Below are 27,707 nucleotides of genomic sequence, written 5' to 3' on the forward strand. Positions count from 1 at the left end.
CAAGCAAGATGGTCATACAAGTAGAATTCAACTTCGAGCTGTTCACCACCCACATAACGCCTCCCATTCCGTTTGCCATCTGCCATGCAATTCTAGAAGCACTTGTCGAACGGCAGAAAAAAGTTCGAGACCGGACGGCGATTTGCGAGCTTGACCGAGTCTATCGTCACAATGCCCGGAGGTGGCCTCGTTAGAAAGAGTGGGAGCGGAGCGGCGAGGAGGCCGACCTTTCGGACCCGTCCGTCAGTGCGCTCCTTTAAAGCGGGACGTGGACTCGGAGGCAAATGTCTGTCAAACCAACCCTCGGCAATTTCAACAAACAATTCAGCTGGCGTCCAGCCTGCTGTTTTGGTGTTCTTACCTTCGTAGAATGCTTTAAATCCATGAGCACTTACTGCAAAGTCACTGGTAAGCCTCAGAGAAAAAATGGCGCCAGAACTGGTAACAGGAGGAGGAACGCTAAATCCTGTTAACCTAGGGATAGAAAAAAAAGACACACCGTGACCAAAACGACCACAGATTGGGATTACGCGGTGAATAAGAACGGACCGATGCAAATTTGGCTCAAGCCTCCGCACACCTTAGCTCGCAGTCGGTCTCAATCATGAATACCTTGTGCCCATTGCGCGTCTAACGAAAGACAGAATGGTTGAATACGCACGCAATTTGTCCACCTGCAATATAACGGCCGTTCCGCAATTCAAGCATCCGTGCTCGTGTGTGAAAAGCGGCCAGCGTACCTATTGTAATAGACCGCTTCATTACTGCATTTCAAATGAGGTGCAGGTCTAAACAAATCCATTTAGTTTCACAACGTCGTAAACCGGATGCGTTGCCGGCCGGCCGTTTGTCAGCGCCGCTTGCTTGTGTTCTATCGACCCTCCGCTCGGCTGCTCTCGGTCAGCTTGTGTGTCGCGTGAGCACGAGTTGAACATGAAACAAAATGTCTCCTTCGCCGTTGTCATCCCAATTTGTTGCATGCTTTTCTCTTGCTAATTTGGGGGACATTTGCGTTACCGAACCTTTACACCAAAGTCAGCCAAATAAATAACTGCAGTGTGTGTGTGTGTGTGTGTGTGTGTGTCTGTGTGTGTGTGTGCGTGCGTGCGTGCGTGCGTGTGTCAAAACTGTAGAATATTTACAGCTTCAATAGTTTCCAATTACAGGGCTGTTCATAGGGTTGATACAAGTAGTAAATACATGGAGTGAGGCAAACAATTTTTTTTTTTTCCCAGGCCAAATCATATTCGCCAGTCGATTTAAGTGCTTTGAAACACATTGGTTGCTTTTTTTGCCGCACAGTTGCATCTCAAAAGCGTTCTTGTAGAAAGGACTATAGTGTGTACATGCCTTTTCTAATCCAGCCTTCAAATCCTGAGAAGGTCGAAATGGAAAAGCATACTATATCCCAGAGCACTATTCAAAGACAAGGACAATGTTGAAAAGATTTTCATTGCAGTTTGCTCTTATGCAAAAGTTTGGGGGTAACCCAGACAATTCAGGGCTATCCATGAAAACCAACATGACTACACAACAACGCCCACGAGCGGCAGGTGGAGGGAACTTCAAAGTGAAGGTAGCAGGTTGCCTGCCGTCTTACCTTGTTCTGAAGTTTGCTGGGTGCGGGTGGCCATCATACAAAGATAAAAAGTCATATTCTTCTTCCACGGCAAAAGATTGAAAAACGATATGAATCCTGTTGCCGTCTCCCGCAACAATCACCCAGGTACAGTTGGCTCCGTTGGGATAACCGTACGGAAAGCCGGGGCTTTCGATTGTGCCGTTCTTCCCCTTTAAAGTGCCTCCGCATGTGTGGACCAAACCTGGCGACAAATAGTTACAGGCAATGCCGATGAGAGGACAGAAGATGACTGAATGCATTGAGTTGCTTTCTAAATCCGTCCATCCGTCCGTCCGTCCGTCCGTCCGTCCATCCATCCATCCATCCATCCATCCATCCATCCATCCATCCATCCATCCATCCGTCCATCCGTCCATCCATCCAAGCTGGAGCCCTTCCAGATGCCAAAAGCAGCGTACGTTGCTGGAGGCCATGACGCTGCCCAATCTGACGTCTGTGGCACAACAGCGGGTGTTGGCCAAGCTGCTGTCCATCAAGAAGAAGCCCGTGCAGCCACTGCACAGCACAGCACAGCACAGCACAGCACCGTCACCATCTGATGGGATCCTTTCTCCCCCATGCCGTGAGACTTTAAGTCGACATGATGGACAGACACCATCTTGGCTTGAATTATGTTTGACACCATGAATGTTTCTTGTTTGTATAATCGATGCTTTGTGGCGATTGTCAGGTGTGAAAGACGACTAGCGCATAGGTCACGTTTCCCTTTGAAGACCCCAAATAGAAATCGTGTCATTTTATTTCGACGTGATTTTGTTTGATCAGAAGACATCTTCCAGATCAATGGCAAGCTGCGCTTTGTGCCTCAGATCAAATGTGGAGTGACGAGAAATCAGTCTTTCATCTGCACATCCAGCTTTGCACGCGAGCGAGCGAGCGAGTGCCCGCCAACTGAGACAGAGACCTTAAATTGATGCCCCAGAGTGGAGTTTATCTGCGGAGCTCGGCTGCACCTTCACTATTCGTACAAATAAAATGTGCACGACCACAGTCGTGCGTTATGCGTGGCTGCCTGCCTGCCTGCGTGCCTGCTTGATGAAACTACAAACAAGTGAACCTGAAAGGATGCTCTTTACAATTAGCTCCTGAAAATGTGGAAAGTGCGTTTGTAAGATTCAGTCCATTTTTGGTGCACCCAAGATGACAAATGCTCCCCCCAATCAAATCCACAGCTGGCATGTGCTCAACTCTGCACTCCATTGCTCAGGGAAATAATCCCAAGATACGTACGTATGAAAGGCTAGGTTGGCTAGGCCACTTGAGCTCTTCAAGCTGATCAAGCGTTGATTTTGCGGAAAGACAACAATGGCCCAAAAAAGAACCAGTGTGCCACGTTGCGCCACTCAACGGATGCCACGGTACAAGCTGCACTTTCACCTCAAAACGCTGCGGCCGCATCACGTGTGCTCGTATCACGGCAGCTTCTCCTTTGCAAAGCAACAACAAATAGCATCAGCGATTCCAAAAAAGGAAAGCAGCCGCAGAGCCATCTTTTTGTTGAAACAATACCCTTGGTTATTTTTTGCCACTCAATGGCCTCTTTCAGTAACAATGTGAGGAGAGGAGTTTGTTCTACGTTGGCCTTCGCGGCCATACATCTAAAGCGCGGTGGCACAAATTGTTGAAAGCGGACTTCCGTGTCCGTCACGTAGTGTCGGCCACCTCCTCGAAAGGGCCCAAAGAATCGTTTGGCCAGGCCAGGCCAGGCCAGGCCAGGCCAGACCAGCCCTGGCTTGCGCCAAATGGACGCATAGTACGTTGTTCTCAGCAGAAATGCCCACTGGTTCATCCGGGCTGGAAAGTCCATCTTTAATTTCTAACCTTAAGAGCCTCAACTCTTGCCTCAAGAGTACCGCTTACGGATCCTGAGATAGAAGTGACAGAGTTCATCACAGCCAAGTGTGCTGGATTTCCAAACGCCTTGAAACATTTCGAAAGCAACAAAACCACACCGGTGCGGGCGTGCCACCAAGTCAGCTCCATCCGCATCTTCGATATTCAAACAATGACGGCCGTGTCTTTTCTTCTCGGTTTGCCAGGAACTTAAAGGATACGTCGCCGACGCCACCTTTCTCATCCTCCACTTCTTCTCGTACGCATGTAAGCCTAACCTCTGCGGATGGCCCCTAATTCCACAAGCAAAATGTCGTCCTGCTCAGCTGAGCAGCAGCCTTTGCAATCTGTCGACAGAAGCACATTGTCTGAAACAGGGAAACGAGCCATCCCTCTTACTTACTGTCTGTATTGACAGGCAGGGGTGGAATTTCACACTTCCAAATGGCCGTTTGCGCTTTGCGGGAATGAACACAGCTCGGTGACTTGTAAAGAGGGGAGCCCGAATGAAGCAAGATGCAGCACTTTAGCACGGGCGCCCCTGCGTCTTGCTGTCAAAGAGGACCAAACTGCACAATCGGTCCCAAAACACACACACACACAGCAAGTTGGAAGCGCTGCTCTACTAGCGGGATACGTCAACTTCTCGTCAGCTTTTCTTTTCTGTGCTACGGAACAGCGGACCGCTCAATGAGGGGGGTGCATCCCATCCTGAAAGAGAACTCCAGCCACTGTTCGGTAAGTGAAATTGCAGGTTCGTGTGTTGTCGCCATGACAACCGGTGCGCTGCTCTGTGCGGTGGAGTACAAAATTGTCGAGTTCCGTGCTGTCAATTCAATTGTCATAAACAAATGGTCAAATCAAAGCGATCTGCTTTCGGAGCTTCCTCTCTGTCCATTTCAAATCATGCGTTCCTTTTTTTAGTTTGCAAGACTGGTCTCGGTTAATCAATATCGTGTTAAAAAGCGAATAGCCGCTGGAGACAGGTGGGAAATATGGCAAAACAACCAGGTGTCAAGAACTTTGATTCCAAGTGATTCATTTTGACTCATTATTCAAAAATGATGGCGAAAGAGAAAAGTCATCCATCCACCGGAGAGTACGAACCATGCGTCACAGTAAATGGATGAACCGAAAAAGAGGGGGAACCATTTGATTGAAAAACGCTCGCTGAGGACATCTGGCCATACCTTGAGTACTTTCAATTGTGTCAGCGGTCTGATAGCTAGCGAGCTACAACTTTCCTCTCTCTTGCCTTGCTCCATCACAGGCGTCCTCATCATCCTTTACCTTGCTGCCTCCCTCGCTCCCTCGCTCCATCCCTCCCTCGCTCCTGCCTAATAAGTAAGAGAACAAGGAGGATTGGCAGTGGCCCCGAGGTTTGACATTGCCACATTGTGGGTGGTGATAAAAAACGCACTGTGGTTGCCTTGCCTTCTACTCGGTGGGCACTTCTACTCTGCATGCAGCGCATTCTATCCACCCCCAACAGTCAGACGAGAGAATTACTCAGAGGGCGAACAATCTGTATGGAAATTGAAATCTGTGGGCACCGATCCTCTCAAACATGCATGCACGCGTGCGCGCGCGCACACACACGCACACGCACACACACACACACTCAACAGATAAACATTGTGCACTCATAGTCACCACACACAGCTAGAACATCTTTTGGAGAGGGAAAAGAATTGAAACGGCTTTGCAGGAGCTGACCCTTTTACAGATGCTTTTTTTTTTTTTTAATTGGAAATGATCATTTTATCGTGGTGCACATCCAAACGGCTTAGCTAATAGGCCTACTTGTATGTATGTACGCGTGTACGCACGCACGCACACATACGTATATAGTCAAATTTTAGGGACAAGTTAGCTCTCGGCCAGCCAATCACTCTTCAAATGGGCACACCAAGACACGTAATCAGTGAATACCAACACCTGCTTGCTGTTACAGGTCCTACTCAAACTGGTTCCACAGAACTGTTTTGTTTTTTTGTGTTAATAGTGGCGAGAACCCTTACCAAAAAATCTAAGCCTTAATGTGGAAAAAGAGAAACGTACACGACTTGAGCGCACAGGTTAAAAGCAGGGGAAAATGCAGGTCATCGCGCCTGAAATAAGTGCTTCGCCCTCTAATTAAAGTAGCTCGTGCACGTAGGCTATTATGAGACGCTGCTCGAAGAATATTTATTCAGAGGCACGCTCAAAGACTGCATTGAGCGCCAAAGCACTGAAATGCGTCCAAGAGCAAAAAAGATGGGCAATTTGATGCGCCTTTGAGTGCCGTTTGGATGGACACGCGCATGCATGCCTGCCTGCCTGCCTGCCTGCATGCATGCATGTGAGCTGAGGTGAGCGTGACTGCAACGCGGCGGCCGGGCGGGCGGGCGAGTGAGCCCCTTACCTTTAACACAGGTGAACAAAAGACAAAACAAGATATTCCAGAAAACAACTCCCATCCACATCGCGGTGCTTCGGCCACATTGACCGCATCTCCGGCTGGACATGTCGTGCAATTCCATAAATCCCTCGTTGCAAATCCGCGTCATTGTCACACCTCGAACGTTCGAATGCCTAGCCCAAATGGTCCTTCTTCCCGGGAGATTCCCTCTTCTTACAAGGAAAGGCCGCCGCCGTGCTGCTGCTGCCGCTGCTGCCGCTGCTGCCGCCGCCGCCGCCGCGATACGCACGATGAAGTGAGAGACACGCCGCCAATTTAGGAGAGAACCGAAGCAACCTGGACGAGGGCTCGAGCATTTCTGATGAGTGGGGAATCCAGCGAGTGCGTGCGTCCCTGGGCTCGCGGTGCGTCCGCAGTTTTGCACCTGGGTGACGTTGAAGGTGCTGGACGCACACAACACAGTGCGGCGCTGACTATTTGAATGGTGCTTTTATCGATTTGCACTGGTGATGCTTGCCTCAAGCAAGCGAGAGGCGGGGGGGGGGGGGAGAGAGAGAGAGACAGAGAGAGAGAGGCAGACAGACTGACAGACAGACAGACAGACAGAGAGAGTGAGACAGACAGATAGAGAGACGTAGTTTGGGGTCGTCATTGTGGGGGTGCTATGTTTGGGACATTTGCATTTCAAAGGTAGGGCGACATCAAAACCCGAGCGAGCGAGCGAGGGAGCGAGCCAGCGGGCTGTTGTGGGCCTCTTCTGCCATCTAGAGTCCCTCCGACCATTGTTGGAACGGAGGCGAGCAGCATGAGAACCCCTCCAGAGTGTTGATTAAAGCAACCATTTTTGAGCCAAGGCGGATGGATATCTTACATGGGGGGGAAAAAAGTAGCGCAAACATTAGGCCTCTATTAAAAGAATAACATCAAATCAAAGATGCAGTGTTGTCTTCATGTTAACAGGTGGACTTGCAGTTCCGTCACACCTTCTGCCATCGAGTTGAGGAGCATTTCATACAAGATGGATTCTTTGTTGTGTCGTTGCGAATGACGATTAAATAACACAGGCACATGCTTTGCAGTCATTTGAGCACACAGATTGGCGGTCGGTCGGTCGGTCTGTCTGTCTGTCTGTCTGTCGCCGAGAGGATATGCGAGGTCAGCAGCTGCACAGTGAAGACCTGCACTCAATATCAGTCAAGTTTTCAATCAATGATGTCGTGCATGGCTTCACTTAGAATATTTCTCCAATAATAATGGCACATGAAAGTACCTCCATAGAAATCAATATCTCCTGGCGCGCTATTAGCAAGATTTATTAGTGTGAAGTCAGTTGGGCCAGTTTACGAGGACACCTGTAAGTCATGAAAGGCGTGAGTGTGTGAGCGTGTGTGTGTGAGCGTGTTTTCTTTAAGGTTGAAGATTTTCCCTCCTAAATATCTCCCAGCCACATTTTGCACCAAATTTCGCTTCACTAAAAGTGTATTTCGGTTTCATTGCGCCAAGCCGTAACCTTTGACGGCCCGAATAAAGGGGCGATGTTTCCAAAGTAGTCTATCTGGCTTGGGGCCATTGGTGTGTTATGGTGGAGCTTGCGTCTGTCCATGCGGTAAGTCATTTTGCAGCATGAACATTCAGTTAGTCATTGAGTCTACTTGACGACAAGACGTGACGTGACAAAGTCAATAAGCGTTTGCGGCCTCGTTGGTTTCGTCGAAATGCCTAGGTATTCAGACAAATTGGACAGGTAAAATATTGCTAAATATTACTACGTCCAATCAAATTGCTGGAGATTTATCGGAGCAATTGGTGTAAAGCGCAGCAGCGCTTTACGGGCTTTGTTTATGAGCTATTTCCTTTGACTGATTTATGGTTCATTTTCCAACTCGGTGTAATGTCCTATGATTTGGGCCCACGTTTGCGAGGAGGACAGCTTGATGTTAATCACGTTCACCTCACATATTCTGGCTGCCTCGCCGAGTGATATGGATGTCTCTTGCTCTGTGGGACTATTTATCTCAAGGCTTCATGCAGCAGAAGAAAACGAGCGTGTCTCTGCAATGTGAAGCGCAAGGGCCAAGGTCCCTGGTGGGGTCACAGGGGGGCCTGGCCTGGCCTGGCCTGGCCTGGCCTGGCCTGGCCTGGCCTCGCTCGGGATGTCTGCGGGCTGGCTGAAGGCTGCTGACAATGGATCGAGACAGCGAGAACGCAGCCAGCACGCACGCCGCCAACACGCAGTGAGCACAACTCGTCTTTACTGCTGTAATGGACGAGTGGACGGGCCCAGGAGAGTGAGCTTGGGTCGTATTGATGCCAAAAGCGCTCTTTACTTGCTACTTGATGAGCAATCACACTGCCTCCTGCCTGCCTGCCCCTTCATTCACTGTGTATAGAAGTTCATAACTGCATGTGAACAAATGCGCTCACCAGCGAATGTGGAAGAAATATAGAATGAATTGATTAGTTCAGTCTTAAAAATTGAATTCACTTACTTCAAGTTCATTGATGTACACGATAGAGATCCATCCACAACGCTAATCATGCAAATCACAGCACTTCTAAAAGGGATTGAACGGAAATCATGCAAGTTAGTCATTCTTTCCTGTGCGGCCCGGTACCGAATGATCCACGGACCGGTACTGGTCCGCGGCCCACTGGTTGGGGACCGCTGATCTAGCAGGCTTTTAACTGCGACTTCTCAGCAGTGCACACACGGTTGCTTTTGTGTTCCTTGGCATTGACATAAAAGTCACATTTGCAAAAGGAAAAAAAAATGCGAGAGAGAAAAATGCACTGATGTCAACGCAGTATGCGAACGTGAGATTGGAGCTATACTGTCTGGCTGGAGGTTATTAAAGATACATGAGCGAGTTTGATTAAAGACAGCACTGTTTGAAAAATTCCTCTGGGAATGCCATCGTCTCATTTCACGTGTACAAAGAAGGCACGTTTTCTTCAGGTAGAAAGTCAAGATTTGAACTGCTCGCCAGCAGGTTATGTTCACAGAGTCTGTTGCCAAGGTGACAGAGTCAGAATTTCTCTGACTGCTCTTTGAAATGGCTAATACCTCTCTGAACAAGACACGAGCGGCCGGACGGAGTGAGCCGAGCAGACGGCACGGACCGGACGAGACGTAGCGGGAAACAAAACAAAGCCAAATCGACAACACGGCTATGTTATCCCCATTGAAAAAAAGAAAATAGCAGTCTTATTTTAAAAATAAAGACGTGACCTCAAAGTTTCGAGCGGTCGTGTAGATCAGGGGGGTCAAACTTATTTTTGTGGCGGGCCGCATCGTAGCCATAGTTTGCCTCTAAGGGCCGTTCAAATTGCCAACCCAAATCAATGTATGAGCGTATACCTCACATTGTATACTATAGGCTCCACTACAACACGACGACACAAGTCGTTTTCAAAACAGAGACGACTAAAAACTGTTCAAATATTTCAAAATGAAATCTTGCAATCAAATCAAATATTTTAAAGTAAAAAGGATTTGAAAAATGAATGGTAATAAAAACTGCTCACAATATCTCTATGTTTTAAAAGTGAAAACAATTGGAAATTTTGGAATTGACATATGAATGTCTTTGCGGGCCACCTCAAATGATGTGGCGGGCCGGCCGGCCGGCCTTGACCCCCGGGCCTTGACTTTGACAAAGAAGTGGTCCGATCTCAGAAAGCGACGCGCGTGCATTGTACCTGCTAAATTTGGGAGACTTTCCTTTTTCAGCAGTTCTAATATCTCCAAGACATTGTATGGAATGGAACGTGTAGCCCCCGCCCTAGGTATGAAAAATGGCCCTCTTTCTAAAGAAGCAACATTGCTTGTTACGTCCGTCGGTGCCTGAGCATCTTTTATCCGTTCTGTCTGAACAATAAAGTGGGCTTCCCAAGCTAAAATGTTGAGTTCCAAGGCCAAAGGCAGTCTCCCATTATTTCTCAGATGTCCGTGAGCAGACACGTGTGCAAGGAATGGCCAATTTCAGCCATGAAAATGCTTTAAGAATGTATTTGAGCTGAGCCTGGGTGGGGCAGGCATGTGGTGGAAACTAGTGTCACTACTCCTGAATGGATGGATGGATGGATGGATGGATGGATGGATGGATGGATGGACGGCTGGATGGACCTGCGTTATGAACTAAGACTGCTACAAGGTCGCAATCTTATGTGGTACGCTGCTACGTTAGGCTTCGCTGAGGTGATTGAGTGTGTTTGGGCCGTTTGATTTATAGCTGGCAGACTGATGTGTGCTTGTTATGTGAGGTTCATGTCACAGGTGCAGGCAGCAAATCAGTGTGGCAAAATAATGTGATTGAATGTCAGTGGGCTTTGCTGCTTCCCTCAAAGGAAATAAATAGACAGCAAATGGCAGGCTTCGGGGCCCAGACATCAACATTTGTTACATTCAAAATGAGCTTGGGAAAGAAAAGAAATCTTGTAAAAGGAGTGCGTTTTGTTTGAATGTAGGCCACTGGGCTGTCTTGTCGAATGAAAAAGAAAGCGTTTGCACTGCTAAAAGGTCAGTGACAGCCGCTGCGCGCCTCTCCGTCCGTCACTTTGTACCTGTGCTAATAGTGTGAAAGAGATTTGGGAACAGTTCAGTTGGCAAAAATGTCATTTTGTCAGCATCACTGCACTCATAATGTAGGAAAGCGAGTGTGCCGCTGTTATTTTGGCTTCTGTTCTGAATGACAGCCAACGACGTCGTGGTGCATAAAGTACAACGAGTACAAAACCTCAAGGGACGGTAGGGCTGTCGTGCTCCTTTTTTTAAATCAGGAAAATGAAAACAAGTTCTATTTTCTCCCTTCATTTTTGAGAAATCATGAACAAACGAATGCCTTCAGAAGCGCGGAATACGGCCCATTTCATTCCACCGAGAAATTGAAGGACAAAAGAGTGCACAAAAAGCCATTCAAAGCATTGAACCTGTGAGAAATGATTGAACTCCAATAAAAGTGACTCCATTTATGAATGAGTTTGGAAATACCTCTGGTCTTGTAAACAGGAAGAAGGTTATGGCACAAGTGGATCGAGTTCCAAGGCTTAGCGATGAACAAAAGCTGGCCAAACAAAGCGTGTGTTACAATGTGACATGGTTGTCTTGAGGGTTCCCAGCTGAGCTCCACCACTCAGACACCATTCAACACGTCCTCGTTCAATCAACCAAACGGATCGGGAAACCGAGCAGTCTGCCTCATTTGCCAAGAGATTGGGGATGGGCATTCCATTTCAAACAAAGCATGCCTTCTGCAGTTTGCCACATGCTGCCAATGTGATCAAGGTCAACGTTTGGAAGATAGACAAAGACAAAGAGATGAACACCTGACTAAGTGACCTGAAGCTTAGCGTTTAGCGCTCAGCTCAAAAAATAGCCACTCTGAGGACGCAAGCTGGACAGACCAGGCAAGGAGGGATGGTCCGACCGACCGACCGACCGACGATCAGACCGGACGGAGGCCGCTATCCGAGATCTTTGAGGTAAGAGCGGCTTTCATTGTGCCTCTGTCTATTATAGTGGGTCACAAGCATCTCATCAATCACTGCAGCATCTCCAGACTTCAAGAGGAGTTCATCGCCAATTAGAATAGATGAGCCCATTTGGGAAGAAATATTCAAATATAAATAAATAAAGATGGAAGGTGAGTGTGACACTCAGGATTGATAGTCACACTCAACAGAGAGCAGCATGAAGATGTAAGTGGGGAGCTTACAAAACACCAAGTGAGTTGGGGCAAAAAGAGGACGCCCGGTAGACAGCTTTAACGGTGTCGTAGCTCATCAACTCCTTCACATTTTGGACCGACGTGGCATGAACCTAGCGCATTTATACTTTGTCAATGGGCCCCTTTTTGGGGCGATGGCAGTTCATTTTTTTCGTGCCAGCTTTTCTCATCTTAGACTTGAAAGTAACACGCTGCAAACAAGGCTTAATGAAGTTTGCTTGCAGGGAAAATGGATTTGGTCAGAGATGTACGTACGTCTTCTGCTAACTTGACGCAGAAGTGCCATGCAAATGCTGGGCTTTGGTGGACTTAGAGGGAGCTAGTTCAAGCACCAATTGAAGCTAGGCGCCAGGCACTAGGCGCCAGGCACTAGGCGCCAGGCACTAGGCGCCAGGCACTAGGCGCCAGGCACTAGGCGCCAGGCACTAGGCGCCAGGCACTAGGCGCCAGGCACTAGGCGCCAGGCACTAGGCGCCAGGCACTAGGCGCCAGGCACTAGGCGCCAGGCACTAGGCACTAGGCACTAGGCGCTAGGTGCTAGGCGCCCGCCCATATGTACTCAGGTGCTGAGCTTCCTTTCTCTTCCAAAGACACCGCTCAGTCCTCTTTTGATCCTGCACACAAGCTTTGCTACTAAAAACGTTGCGCTCACTGTACTGCTTGGTAGACTTGCAGCAGCTAATGAGGGGATTTCAATGACAAAAAGACCAAAGGACAAAGTCCACCGGGTCAAGAAAGTAGGTCCCAAAGCCATTTGTTAATCCTACATCTTTTGCAGCAGTGTAATCATCTGCAACTTTAAATGAGTGTTTCAAAGTGCTGGCTTGGAGGCAACAACAACAACAACAACAACAAATCCAATCGAACAGCCCAGATGATTGTGCAGCTGAGCTTGTACTGTACTACAGCAAGCAAGGATGGAAAAGAATTCCACCAACAATTAGTCAGTGTCCTCAGTTCTCAAGAACTGGTCATAGAGTTTGGTTAAATGGGAAGATGATGTTTCCCAACTTGTTGGGAATGTTTTGCAGCAAAACGGGTGAAGATTGTGAATATGCACAAAGGTTAGTAAGCACTTTCAACTTGAACGAGTATCTTCACAGAGGCCGCTTTATTGGGCTTTGTACTTTGCTCGTCAGGCTTTACCTTGAGCGGAACAACAAGAAGCAGCCATTTCCCGGCTTTGCCGCCATATTGAGCTTAAGGCGCCGTGATCGCGGAGAGCAACCTGTTCAAACAAAGAAAGGCTGGCTGGCTGGCTGGCTGGCTGGCTGGCTGGCTGGCTGGCTGGCTGGCTGGCTGGCTGGCTGGCTGGCTGGCTGGCTGGCTGGCTGGCTGGCTGCAATAAATCGCCCTGACACCCTGGCGATGAGTTGGAAAATGGATGAGTCCCTGTCACTTTGTTTACACAAAGCAGATTCATAAATAACCAACGGAGGTAGCGGAGCCTTCTAGTTCTGCCGGAAAAGAACATTGAATCAGAATGGCAAGAGTCGCAAGGAAACAAATGGAGTAAGAGCCCAATTCCAGACGTTTGGTTTTACTTGCAGAATCACCGCACGGATAGAAGGATGACAGATGACGACAGCGAGGCAAAGCCGACCGAATGCGTCTATCGACATATGATTGAGCTTGTGCGGGAGGGAGGACATCCGCCACATTTCCGTCTCAGTGCAATGATGACGTGAGATCACAACAGCACACTGTAGCCTAGCCCCAAGGCCACGCATGCGCCACGCAGAACGTGCCCCGAAAGCCTTCTCCAAAGGCTTAAACCTGCCGGTGGGATTTGCGCCAGCGACGTGACGTGACGGCCATCCCAGATGAATCGCAACCGCGACATCTTGGAGATCTGTTGACCTCAGAGGAGGGACAAGGCAGGCAGCGGCAGAAAGGTGGACTCTTTTTACGGGATGAGTGGACTTAGTTTGCAGAGCCAGTTGGATTTGTGGACTTGATCCCGTAAATGCTCCGATCCTGCACGTGGCAGCCTCCGCTGTCTTGCTTTTCTCTCCCGTTTTGAGGAAGCTTAATGGTATTTTTACAATGACTTTACATCCTGGAAATAAGCACTCGGCGCTGGATCTAGTTGCCATGGCAATAAGCGCTGAGTGGCAAAAGCAGAGAGCAGAGAGGAGCAGAGCAAAGCCAGAGAAAGGCATTGTGGGCCGGCCGGCCGGCTGGCTGACAGGGAAATAACCCGTTTCATTCTATTCAGCCATCTGATTCCTTCTATCACAAGTGACGCAGGCAGGCAGGCAGGCAGGCAGGGAGGGAGGCACGCTGAAGGATCTTATGTTTGTTTTGGAGCCCTAACAAATGACAGCTGGAGTCAGAGCAGCACAGGTCCTGCTTGCTGATTAAGCGAGAGTAAAGCCATATCCCTCCGACATCTTTTCCTTGGGAATTGGAAGGCGCAGAGACAAATCATGGCAGGCCGTCTGCCTGCCTGCCTACCTGCCCGCCCGCCCGCCCGCCACCCGCCCGCCCGCACAGAGAAAGCTGCCGCTGGCTTCGCATGCTCAGCGTCTCGCTCGCCGTAGTCGCTTTGGCATCTGAACATGAGGATGTTGTTCTCATTTTCACTGACTCATAGTCATCTCACGGTCAATTTAGCAGGTTAGCGTGGGAGAGGGAGTTGCAAACGGCAGCTGCCGCCGCTGCGGCTCTTTCTCACTAGTGCAGCTTCATGGACCTTCACTTGTGCTTCCACGCAAAAACTGTTGGAGTGGCTAGAAAGGGCGGTGACACTTTTGCACCCGGCGAGTGACGAGCCCTTGTGCACAAACGCTCAGCGCTTGTCACATTTCTGCCGTGATGAAGGAATATCACAGGAATGAATGGCACTTCCTGAAACACGTATTGTTGACGTCCAAATCGGAAACAGATGAACGTTTGGAAAGACAAGCACATACGCACGTGGCGTTCTTCCTGTTGTGAAGCAGACCCATTGGCATCAAATGAATTGTGGCTCCAGTAACCATCCGTTCCATCACTACGGAATGCGCGTCATGACGTGAATTCACGCCATTAAATCTTAGTTTCTCATGGAGCAACAAATGTCCATCAAATGTCATCAGATGGATTGCTTTGCATCCTATCAGTTCACAAGAGTTGGCATTTGGACAGCATCAAAAAATGCTGACTTGATTAAAGCCTTGATTTACTGTTCATGGAAAGTTTAATCCCAGAAGGAAGGCGCATCTTATTCAAGGTTGTAAGGTCAGTCATCTTTTGCTCGCCAGTGCTTTTTCTCCTGATTTATGTGGCAGCGCTCTAATGCGCCAGGCAGGCAGGCAGGCAGGCAGGCAGGCAGGCAGGCAGGCAGACAGACAGACAGACAGGCAGGCAGACAGGCAGGCAGACAGGCAGGCACGCACTCGGATCACCCACTCGTCTCCTGTCTGGCGGCCTTGAGCCGCGTCACCACGACCTTATTCGGTCTTTTACTCCCATCACAACCAGTGTGGAGCTCCAGCGTCACGTTTGCTCGGGGCTCTGCTCAAGGCATTTAAGAAGCCTTTAGAATTCCCCCCACATCCCTCCTTGGTGACGGGAGAAGCCGTCCCTGCCTGCCCTGGTGGTCAGCCCTCAAGGTCAACGCTGTGCTGCCTCAGAATTGCAAACAAAGAGCACTCACGTTGGACAGAAGCCACCTCTCCAAAGCCAATCAATACCTGCGAGCGAGGGATGGCTCCCATCATAAGAGGCATCCATCATCGTCGGCACACCTGAGCAGATACTTTCCAGTGAAGACTTCCCGAGCGAGCGAGCGAGCATCTGGGGATTTGAAGAAGAATTTATTTGTATGGCTGCTCTCATAAACATTTATCACTTTGCTCGACTTGTAATTATCGCTAATGACTGCACTGATGGCAAGCAGGGGCAGTACAAGTTATTGCTTGATGAGGTGACGCTGATGACAAGTCAGACATCAGAGGCGTATTAGACGCCGCCCGCCGCCCGCCGCCGCCGCCGCACCGCGGGTCGACAACAGAGCCAGCGCCAGAGTCATTATTACGCAATGAACCACACTGGCAGCTTCTTTATTAAATGGAGCCGGTAGAGCCATCACTCAAGCTTCAAGCTGTTGCTGAGCTGAACGAGACTCCCGTGAAAACGCCTGATGAATGAAAGCCAGAGAGCGAGCGCTGTACACGCAAATACATTTGATCCGGCTCGACTCCAAAAGCAGCTCCTCGCCGCATCCGAGGTGAAAATGACATGACGTTACTTGACGCTTGTTCAAGAAAACATTTCCGACCAGAGACGGACACCGCTGACTCGTCACGTTCAAATTGAAATGAGGTTTGCTTAGGATAATACTTACCATAAAGAAGCGTGCTCTGCCTTTTCCTGCTTCGGAGTTCCAGCGGTCCCCAAGAGCAACAACTTGCAGTATCTGGGAGGAAACTTAGCATTGCAACAGTGGAGTACTTCAGAAAGAAATGACAGCTTAGCCAGACACTTCATTTTATACACTAGTGGTAATGGGAGTGAAGAAAAGGTGAATTGGCTCCATTCGTTTGTGTTTAACAATTCAAAAGCCAGAAGCTGACAAAGAGCTCGATCCATTTTATTTCACTAAAATACGGAAAATGAATCAATTCTCCAGATATCAACAGCAGCATTACGGCTCTCGCATTCCTTTTTTGCTGCGTGCCCTCTTCTCTCCGTTGTCTCATCTAGTTGTGGCCTTGGAGAGCCTCCGCCATGAACAGCTTCCCAAGGTTCTGAGAGGTGAATTCCTTCACGTTCTGGCAGTAGTTGTTAATTTGCCCTGTTGGAAAGAAGCCCAAAATAGCCAAGCAGCCCACACAAATAAAATCCAAAAAGATACAAACCGCAAGGGGGGCAAACAGCCAATCATTTGCGCGCACCCAAACAGGCCAAACAAAGCGAGAGGAACGGCAAATGTGAAAATGTTTGTCAAGCAATGTTTTTGCCATCACAAACACGTCTGTTGCGATGACCCGAAAAGATGAGCGTCACAGTTGTGCAGAAAATACGTCTTGCGCAAAAGGCCCATCCATGTTCTCCTTATTTTCTCCGAGCGAAACCAAGGAGGGGGGGGGGGATCCTACTTGTTCATTCGCTACCGCCCACGTCTACATAGCCACAGCATACGATATTCCGCAGGCCCTGGAAAATGCTGGAAATGGCCTGGGATTTGAGGCCATTTCAATTCAGCACTTTGTTTGCTCCCTCGCCTAGGACCCGTTTGCCACGTAGGATCATTGGGACACGCACAAAGGCCGACAACACTTTTCTATTTCAATACACGCAGCGCGCGTCGTGAGTTGACTTTTGACGCTAGAGTCAACATTGTAAAGCATGCTCACATTCATGACATGCTCGCTTTACAAGCAACATTCAGAAAACCACGGCGTTCTGAACTTCACTCGCTATATTCAATTTGAGCCCAAATGACGATTACATTTTTGTTATTTGTCCAGCCCTATTCACAAGGTCGGAGAAAAATCACCGAGCGAGCGCAAAAAGAAGCGTCTGAGCACAAGGAAATATTCCATTCTTGAGCGGCGATACCCACAAAACGGCAAGTCCGTTCTTCTCAAGTGTACATCTATGCAGAGGTATTGTGCTGTACCTGCAATAAGTAGCGTGTCCATGCGAGGTGGCGCCTGGGGGGGCTTGAACATTTTGCTAATGTCCTCCTCCGGCAAGGCTGCTTCTCCTCTGCTCTCTCGCTGGGTGTTCTCCTGCTGTCGCCTCTGGAGGTACTAGACAGAAAGACGGACAGAGGCGCTATTAAAGGACGGACGGACACAGGTAAACGTTACGTGACAGTGATCGAAGTGACAAGACGTTGTGGGGAGAGAGAGAGAGAGAGAGAGAGAGAGAGAGAGAGAGAGAGAGAGAGAGAGAGAGAGAGAGAGAGAGAGAGAGAGAGAGAGAGAGAGAGAGACAGACAGACAGACAGAGACACAGACACAGACACAGAGAGAGCGAGAGAGCGAGAGAGCGAGAGAGAGACAGAGAGAGACAGAGAGAGACAGAGAGAGACAGAGACAGAGAGAGACAGAGAGAGCGAGAGAAACACCAAAAACAAAACGGCTAGACTTTGCATATTGCATTAGCTGCCAAGTTTCCGCGGCTCATTCGCTGAGTGACAACAGACCGATAACATCTGCTGGACATGGGGTGGCCAGTGACGGCACTAACATGTCTTTGTGTGTGTGAGGTTGTGGGCCTGTGTTGATGAGCATTTTGGTGGGGGAGGATGATGACTGGATGGAGTGTGGGTGATTGGCCCCGGGACGTTTGGCTAGATGCGCGTTGTTGCTGGGTTTTTTGGGGTTTTTTTTTTTTGCTTTGCAGGGCTCGTGTGAACAGAGACGGACGGGCTCTGAGTTCTGTGACTATTGCAAATGTCGTTAAAGCTTCAAACATTTTCTCAATTCCAATCGAGAGAAATGTTTAATAAGATTTATAGGACCGCGGCCGACGATGCTGCTATTGTTCTGACAAATGCTATTTTTGAACTATTTTCATTCTTATAATACGTTTAGCATCATTCTTATAATACATGTGCATTCCATTTTGTGTGCGTGGGCAGGCGCTATTGCCTTCATTTGAATGTGCTATCCTACTGGCTGTGTGCGTGCGTGCGTGCGCTCGCGCATTCGTTTCTGAACACACCAAATGCTTTTCTGCTGGAGCTTTCTGATTGACAGCTAATGAAGTCAGAGTATGAAATTCATCTCTGTGATATTAAAAACAGGCCATAAAAGACGACTAAATAAATAGAAAAAGGAGCTTTTACTGCAATTCTTGTCACTGCTTTGTGTCCATTTGCTTGAGCGCCCAAAAGGGTTTTTGTCCAGAAAGAGCAGTAGAACCTCCATTTGAAATGGAAAAAAACTCCCACTACTTTTGCATCTCCCAAGCTTGCAATTGGGTACACAGCTGGCTGAGGCGCTATTTTGTTAGCTGGCTGGCTTCCTTCCTGGCTTCCTTCCTGGCTTCCTTCCTTCCTTCCTTCCTTCCGGTGGGTGGGTGCGGAGAATTACCTGGTGCTTCTGCTGCTGCTGCTTGCTCAGATTGCGGCTGTAGGTGTTATACTTGACTATGTCTTGGTTCATGTCATCCACCCTGTCCATCAAGAGCTGAAGGCTTTTCTCCAAATGGTTGCTGCAACAAAGGTTGATCACATGTACGACTTGAGGCATTCATTAAAGGCATCTTTCCGACAGCTCCGAAACCAGAAGCTACCCAACCAACCCACCCACCCTCCTTCCCAGTTGTTGTTTTTAGGAAACCTTGAAAAGTAGTGACCTTTCCAACCTCTAATACTATTTGGGAATTCAAATAGTTGGGCTCTTATGGTAAACGCGTGTGGGTCACAAACTGCATTTGTAACGGTTCCGTCTGCCAGCGCTCCAAATAACGCCATTGAAGGTCAGAGGACTCAGCAAAAGAACGAAGCCCAACTCCCCTGGGTACCGTGAAGCGGAGCGAGGCGAGCGCTATTAGCCGCTTCGTCGTCAAGACTGACATCTCCGAGAGGACGCGCTGACATTTGATATATTGTTGCCATTATCAAAATATTGATCAGGCCTTCTTGTAATTCAAAAGATAATGGACAGACAAAAAGTGTGGCAATCAGGTCAAAGGAGGAATGCCTGCATTCAAGTTGCGAGCTGGATTGCTGATAATAGCCCATGGCTTTGTCCATCTTTTAAATACGTAGAGGATGATACTGTATCATCGTTACTATAACGAATGCCAGTTGAGAAAGCGCGGTTACAGTATCATAATGATAATCGTAAAACCTTTTCTCAACTTGTACAATGAAGAAGAGAAATGTTGACGTTTCATTCTTACTCTGACCGAGCCATTGAAATCAAACGAATTATCTATCGTGCACCACTCGAGTGCCCGCTGAGCAATAATTGTTGGTGCTCCGTGCCGCTAACGCAGTAAGAAGGCCAACTTCAAAATAAAGCTGAGCTTCCCAAATCAAATTCCAAGTTCATGATTGTACGTTGATCAGTTTGAACATGAAATATATATACTAAAACATGAAAATGTCTTTTGATTTACAGAAGACAACGTCCCAACTTGATTGCAATTGAGTTCGGATGCCATTTGATGCTAATAACTCCCAATGTGCTACATTGACACTTTTAGTCATCATTGTGCTAGCTTTTTCTTTTTATGAGCGAGCAGCAGCAATGATGGCCGACTAACACCCCGGAGCACGGAAACACATTTGTAGAAGGCTGAACAACGGCATTCATCCTGACCGACCTGCTGGATAGATTGAGGAGTTCGTGTTTGTCGGCGACTGTGGACTTGTCCTCCAGCTCCCACATCAGCACGTTGATCAGGTGAGAGTTTTTGATGACAATGGGCACCTCCTCGAACATGTGATCAAAGCCAATGTTTGCCTTCTTCAATCTAAGGGGGGGGGACAAGACACAGACAGAAAAGGTGGAGCAAAATGTAGCAATCATTGGGTTTTTTTACGTTCAGGTGAAATATGCCCATGTGCTTCAGTAGCGTTTGCTTTCATGCTTTATCACGACGCAAAAGAAGACCGGCTCAATGTATCTTTTGTTGCCATTTTGCGAGCCAGCTCGAGTCCCCACGTCAACAAATTGAGCGGATAAGCCAAACTCCGCCTTAACTATTTGGGGGGCTGCCCTTTCTCTCTCGGACTTACAAATGTGGACGGGAACAAATGGCAGCCCTCTGTTTATGAAATGAAAAAAATACAGTCGGGTCACGAGCCTATCCCAGGTGACATTGGACACCCTCAAGTGGTCGCAGGGCACATATGTAGTTCTTGGCAAGCATTCCAGCTCAATTAGACCACACATTTGCAAGTGATCATCGTTTTTTGGTTCCCCCTGAAAATCTCTTATTTTGTGTCGTTTTGCTACATTTCCATAGCATTTGCAAATGGCCATTTGCGCTGCTCGGATTTGCCTTCTCCACAGTAAATGACATCCGAGCCATTTAAAGACAGAATGTGACTGTTGCATTTTTAAAAGTGAATACATGATTGAATTTTTGACGTAAATTGCTCTCGCGGCGGGCTCCGCAACTTCCAACTCCCTCCCGGTAGCAAACGTCTCGAAAGGAACGACATTCAAGTTGCACGGACTGATCCCACTCTTGGCTCACTTTTTGCAAATTGCACCATCTAGTATGACCTCATGATTGTTTTGGTTGAGCTGATTGGTTGGAGAATTCAAGCCTAACCTCAGACAAAGTTGGAAGTGAACAATGGTGCATTTAGTTTCAAGAGGGGAGGACAGGAAACTCTAACCTTTCACACATATTGGCACAATTATCCATTACTGGTGACCTTTTCAGACCTATTGCAACGGAGCAATATAAATAGAGGTAAAAGAGGAGCGGCGCATTTCACTCACAGATATTGGACTTTGTCACACTTAACGTCACAATATTTCCAAGACGAATTTGATGCTTCAGATTCCACGTTGCTCCAGTCCGACCAAGACTCATTTGATGCTTCAGATTCGAAACTCAAGTCCGTGCCGTGCCCTGTGTACTTGGAGGGCGCATCCGAGGGATGGCTCCATCGTACTCAAACGCAGAATTGGTATCCTTCGAATAAAAGAGACCGACCGCCGCGTCCAAAGACATGTATCGACCACTGGCATAATTAACTTGAGGCAGGGCAATTGCATCAATTCAAATCAATCATCAAATCGAGTCTTTCTTTTTTGGCAGTGGGGGCGAGCCTCTGAGCAACGGGCGTCACAGCAGACGTGACCGAGTTCAGGCGCAGGAGGCGGGCGGGCGGGCGTGCGTGCGTCGATGGTGACAAACCAAATGAGGATGGAAGAGACCTTGTGCAACGGAGCCGTGGGAAGCCCCACTACACCAGCACAGCGCGTGACTAAACGGAGCATCTGTGATCAACTGATGCGCACATCGACATTGAGACACAAACCCTTCAGGTGTGAAATCTTTCTCTTTGCAGATCTCCATGAGTTTGGGAGTGAGCCTGTAGGCCTTCAGGGACAGCGAGCCTTGGGCCGTCTTTATAGGGTCTGAAAGGGGGGGGAAGCCAGAGACGTGAAACAACTCATCAGATGCGATACAAACAATACAATCAAGTGGACTGACCGTAGATGAGCACGACCGACTCCTCGATGGCATGCTGGTAGCTGAACTGGGAGTCCAGCAAGGCTCGGCTGACAAAGGAGCCGTAGTAGGTGGACTGGTACCAGCCCACGTGCAGATGGTCGATGTTGACGTGACGCAGAGAACGCATCATCTCCATCTGGTACTGGACTGCGAGCAGAAACACAAGAGTGAGGATTTCTTTGCCACCAAACGAGCGAGGGCGGCCGTTTGCCCACGAATCATTTCGAGCTCTCTCGCTGTAAGGAAACGGGGCGAAGCCCACTTGGAAGCGTCCTTCCTGCCAGGAAGCACAGCCTTTCGCGTCGTACGTTGAAAATGATTTGCGTTCTAAGCTACCAAGTTGTTTTTATTTGACAACACCGCCATCATTTTCTTAGTGTTTGGTCACCGGGAGCAATGTCTCCATCTGGAGCTGTGAAGGAAGAGGGACAAAAAGAAACATTGGACAAAGTGAAACGGCTCCACGCGCTTATCGGGTGATTGATTGGTGGTCCCGCCGTTTCATGTCTGTTCTAGAAATGTCCACCGCTGACATTCCTTCCGCTTGTTCATTCTGGGTGCTGATAAATCTAGCTATCCCAGTGGAGAAGAGAAAAGACACATACAAACAGTCGCAGGTTTCGGCTGGAGGGGACAGATAGGGTGCCGTCCGTGCCAGACAATCGTTTCAATGGGAACAGTCGTAGCGGCAGGCAGGCAGGCAGGCAGGCAGGCAGGCAGACATTAGTGGGCAGCTGTGGCCCCCTCCCTCCACCTTCTTGTGACCAAAGAAGAGGTGGAAAGGGCAACGCACTGCACTGCTGGCTAACAAGAGAGCTCAAGGACACAAATAATGAGCATACCTCGCTAAATATTGCAATAAGGACATTCCTCTGCCAACATGTTCATCATTGCTTTCATTTAACTTCAGACATTTGCCAGCACTGCATTTAAAAGCTTTTGCTTTCTTTCCCAATACATTCTTCAAGACACTGGACAAACATTCATTCATTCATGCATCCATTCATGCATCCATCCACCCAACCCACCCAACCCACCCAACCCACCAATCCATGCATCCATGCATCCATCCATGCATCCATGCATCCATGCATCCATCCATCCATCCATCCATCCATCCATCCATCCATCCATCCATCCATCCATCCATCCATCCATCCATCCATCCATCCATCCATCCATCCATCCTCTTCCTCAATGAATCCAATTTGAATGATAATCATCCCAAATCTCAAAACGCTTTGTTACTCACAGACTAACTGGAAGCTTAAGTCTTGCTGCCCAGAGGGAAACCAAAACCCAATCAAGCAGCCAGCATGTATGTGCATAACTGAGTTGGCTTGGTGGCTGTTGGAGCAATGAAGCCGACAGATAGTCCCTACTCTAATAGCGGATGACGCGAGAGGTGAAGCGCTACAGAGCTTGCATGCTGCTGCAGGCCACAACATTTCAGAGATGAGAGCGGCCGTGTCTTCAAAAGTCAAGCTCCACCTAAGTGTGTGTCACAACGCGTTCAAATCACCACATTGCCACTATTGCATGGCCCACAAATGACACACGAGCTTTAACAGTGAGAAAAACACAGGCTGGGGCTATTGTGCGCATGTCTGATGTTTGTAACAAGACATCCCCATCAAAATGGCTCCAGAATTCAATGAAGGAGAGAAGAGGAGAATCTTAGCCATGTTAGCCAAGTTAGCCATGACTATGAAGCCACCTTTACTGTTGGCCGCAATGCAATGCAATGCAATGTAACGCAATGCAATGCAATGCAATGCAATGCAACGCAACGCAACGCAACGCAACGCAACGCAACGCAACGCAAAGCGAGATTCTACTTCAAGTTAGCCAGGAAAAGACACCAACAACCCCATAACAGCAGCAAAGTATCCATTTTGGAGGAAATAACATTATTCGTGGCAAACGACGAGAAGAAAAAAACACATATGGCCTTCAGCAAAGTAGAACAAATATTGACAAGCGTCTCACAAACAGCTCTTTACTTTAGCTGTCAATCTTTTTCCATGTCTCCTCTTCTTGTGCTTGCTTGCTTGCCTGCCCTCTAACTTTCTCCTATTATTGGCTCCTTTTTCATTTTGTCTTGCACTTTCTCTTCTTGTGTTCTACACCCCCCGCATGATGAGACAATGGAGCAGATGGCTAAAAGTGATGGAAATGAAGACTGCACCTGGGGGATCCCATCCACACGTGATTTATATCTGAATCCAAATGAGATCTCTACGCATCTGCGTGCTGAGAGCCAACCTTGCATTTGCACCGAGCAGTCAAAAGGTGACAGCGAGTGAAAATGTTCACAAGGTACCATCAGCGCACTCGTCTAATTGGCCTCACTCGGGGAGAACAAGGAAAAGATCAATTTCCCATTTGGGACAGGTAGAGTTATTTATTGAAGGGCAACCTCCAAGAAGGACCTCATCACAGCTTCTTGGAAAGCGCACGCACGCACACACATACGCACGCACGCACGCACGCACGCACCCGGCCATCTCCAGTGTGTTTACAGCAAGGAGTTGAGGGGTCACGGCATTTTGAATTCTCTGACTTCAATTAACCTACGTCTGCTCCGAATGACAATGTGAAGGCTGACCTTGCAGAAGCTGCTCGGCTTGTTTATGCATTCATTTGCATTTTGACAAAAATGGTTGTCCTGGTCCAATATGACATGAAGCGAAAGCGGACCACGGTGACTGGACGATGACGTACTACGTAGCCCTACTTTCCTTCCAGCGAAGGCGCTGTCTTCGTAGAGCGCAGCCTACTCCCACAAAGTCTTTTCCAAGGCCTTTTTCTCCAAAAAGCAGGGTGCGCCTTGCCGCTTTGGGCTTGAAGGACTATTTGGCGCTCCCTCTCCTGCTCCAGTTTGTCACAGCAGCCACCCATCCGCAGCATCTGCGCCAGCCACTCTCAGGCACGCAGCGGTGATACGTATTTGTCGACTATAAATAGCCATCATTGCCATCTCGCAAATCACCCCGGTGATTGAGGAAAACATGCAGATTGACTCGGCGAGCTATTAAAAGTATTCCCTCGGTGTCGACGGCCGTCGGACATTATTTGCAAGGTAAAACGAGAGGAAAGTGGAATGGCGGCTAGAAATGTATTCAAAGCCACCCACAGAGCACATGGGGGTGGAGACTTCTTGTTTCCATTGGATGAGCTCTGACAAAAAGTGGCCCTTTTTGTCGTGCAAATGTGCATTGGCAAATGACACCGCGACGATGACGACGACGACGACAACTCAATGTCAAATAGCGACAAACGGCGACAACGCAAAGATGAAGGGCGTGCGCCGCCGCATCCACTAAGCTCACTTTTCAGGGCCACGCAGGGTGCCCAGTGATTCAAGGGGCGGGGCAGGGCGGGGCGTAAGGGTTTAATGACCAGCAAATGGCTCGCTGACTAGGAGTGCGACGGCGCACGGCAAAATATGGCACCGTTTGGTCTGCTCACTTACACGGATGCATTTGCAGGCAACCGTATACGTGGTTAAAAGCCCAAATCATACGCCCCAGTTGATTGAAGCAGCGCTACCAAAGAGCGGTTGGATGGATCAATGAAAAGCGTTTACCTTCATCAAAGTCGGCATCATCCTCAGTATGCTGCGGGAAAGGGAAACAGTTGGTGATCTCCAGCCGATCATCAACCACCAGGCCCAGGAGGACGCCCTGAACCACCTCGCTGCTCTGGCCTTCTTCGTAGTGCTTGATGATCTTCAGCACCACCTGCAGCAGCCAAATAACAAACAGATAGATAGATAGATAGATAGATAGATAGAGCGGCTTTTGGACACACATCTTCAGGCCGTGCGATGCCACTCGTTTCCTACTTCCAAACTTTCAAATCTTATTTGCTTGTCCTTTACTCAGAGCTTGTTAATATGACAGGTTCCAATGAAAAGGAGATTTTCAAAATGGACCGCAATGGCTTGCGACTTATGTGGCAGGCAACCAGACTGCTGACAGACTTCAAGTTACAACAAACGCACTTGCACTGTTAACACGGCAAGCGTCTGAGGGTTAGGGGAGCCCTCCAGCTACACCTCTGACAGGCAGGCAGATCCTATGATGCAAGCCGAGAGCTAGTGTTACGCCGCATCGCTGCACTCTGGCTTTTTTTTTTTTTCGCTACCTGAAACCGACACGTTTGCTGACACTCCAATTGAGGTTACACGTTTTAATTTAACCGCACAAAATTCTGGCTAATGAGAATGGAAAAAGGAGTCAAGAAAATCTCATTAGCGCGCCATTGAATACACATTGAGGTAAAATATTGAGATATGAAATTAAGGTCCCAAGACTGCAGGGCAAGTTTAATTAGCAAGATAAAAGGAAGGCAGCAGCTGGCAAGTTCAGCTCCTGCGTTGAGGCGTACACACACACGCTAAACTGCTTTGTGTCCATGGCAGTGTGTATATGAGTGTGTACCCGTGGAATGGAGCAGTGGCCAAAGGCACACAAGTACATGGAAGTGAAGCTACTTTGTCCTCTGCTGTATAAATAGGGCTACTACATCATGGGCTTATCCATCCATCCATGCATCCATCCATGCATCCATCCATGCATCCATCCATGCATCCATCCATGCATCCATCCATCCATCCATCCATCCATCCATCCATCCATCCATCCATCGCTTATGATCGAATGCGTTTTTATGACTCCCTTTAATGACAGCCTATTGTTTGTGTGTAGGGACTGCTTCTTTCACACTGGCTGTCATTAAACAAAGAAGAAATAGATATTGCCCTCTGTTGAAATAAAAAATTGATACACTGACGTCAAATAGATTTCATTTGATGACAACACACTAACACAACATGCATATGGATTTGCCTTGGTAGAACAATCGCAATTTAGTTGCTCCTGTTCTGTTTGCGGGGTCGCTAATCCCATACATAGATTTCAAGAAAACTCGGATGGGACGAGATGTCTGAGAATGAGGGGAGATTTTTTTTTTTTTTTAATTCTAATACAACATTTGATATATTCTTGATGTCTTATTTTATATATGTCTTTATTTTTTATTTTATTTGTTTTACATGAATTTCGTGAAAATGCACAATACGAACTTGCGTCTTATCCGGGTTACCATTTGTAAGGATTTTGGTGACTATTGGGGGGGAGAGGAGTGGTGACGTGATGACATGAGATGACTGTTGGCTGCTGAAATGTGTTTATGGCTCCATGTTAAACAAGGTGGTACTCGAGCCCTAATTGATATCTTGTTTTCGCGTTTTAAGCAACAGCTAAACAGGTAGCTTTTTGCTAGTTGTGAAACGCACTAGTGGTTGACAAAAACAAGTCAGGTCTATCTGTTCACGGTAACAATGCGTCGTAACCACATTGTAATGAAATGATTGATCGATCGATCAAGACGTTTACTTTAGACGCTAGCAATCAAGAAGGCGCCACTCATTTCCATCTTAACGCCACGATGATGCTTGCGCGCGAGCAACTGCTCCGCATCTGGTAAAGGTGCTACCTTTTTCGAACAACATTTACCATCAAATAGTGAAACGAAAGCGTTCTGTGGCACATACCAAACCATCGATCTGGATCTGCTTCACAGGGGAGTCCAAAGTGCCACCAGTCGAGGCCATTACGACGGTAAACTAGTCCACAGTTCTTGCTTGGAAACTCTCAATAAGCCGCTACACGAGGACAAGGGGGACACAATTTAGAACGGACATTTCCGATGTGACGTGAGTTTCCGGTTCGTGTAGAAACACACGCCACAAAGGTAAATTCCGAACACACCGACACAGAATCCCAAGAATTGTGGGAATGTACACGCTTAAAATAATGTCAAGTATGCCATCATTATTAGAAAATTATACCTGTTCCTCCCATTAACACCTTTTATGTCATTTCCCTCGATTTATTTGAATTACATTTACATTGTTATGTTCTGGAAAACAGAAATGTGTCCATTTCATTAGCGT

General features: G+C 48.1%; 2 protein-coding genes across 4 annotated transcripts in view; both read right to left on the reverse strand.

Annotated features, from left to right (window-relative positions):
* Positions 1-6,414, reverse strand: part of LOC148391471 (CUB and sushi domain-containing protein 3-like) — a 47,702-nt gene extending 41,288 nt beyond the window's left edge. For all 3 annotated transcript variants that reach the window (XM_088387465.1, XM_088387464.1, XM_088387463.1), the window contains exons 1-3: positions 5,880-6,414; positions 1,601-1,823; positions 362-474 (exon numbers count right to left, since the gene is read on the reverse strand). In XM_088387465.1, the coding sequence (XP_088243591.1) occupies positions 362-474; positions 1,601-1,823; positions 5,880-6,024 (481 nt within the window). In that variant the 5' untranslated portion in view covers positions 6,025-6,414. The remainder of the gene's footprint in view (positions 1-361; positions 475-1,600; positions 1,824-5,879) is intronic.
* A 9,743-nt stretch (positions 6,415-16,157) lies between these two features.
* On the reverse strand, positions 16,158-27,478 carry LOC148391472 (eukaryotic translation initiation factor 3 subunit H). Its single transcript, XM_088387221.1, has 8 exons — positions 27,306-27,478; positions 25,335-25,488; positions 21,725-21,892; positions 21,549-21,648; positions 19,874-20,023; positions 18,634-18,754; positions 17,211-17,343; positions 16,158-16,382 (listed from the first exon to the last, which is right to left on the reverse strand). Exons 1-8 carry the CDS (start codon positions 27,363-27,365, stop codon positions 16,288-16,290), a joined length of 981 nt encoding a protein of 326 aa, XP_088243347.1. The 5' UTR covers positions 27,366-27,478; the 3' UTR covers positions 16,158-16,287.
* Positions 27,479-27,707: the final 229 nt, after the last annotated feature.

This window comes from Syngnathus floridae, chromosome 10 (assembly GCF_059516105.1).
Source record: "Syngnathus floridae isolate MCC-2025c chromosome 10, RoL_Sflo_1.0, whole genome shotgun sequence".
Classification (NCBI taxonomy): domain Eukaryota; kingdom Metazoa; phylum Chordata; class Actinopteri; order Syngnathiformes; family Syngnathidae; genus Syngnathus; species Syngnathus floridae.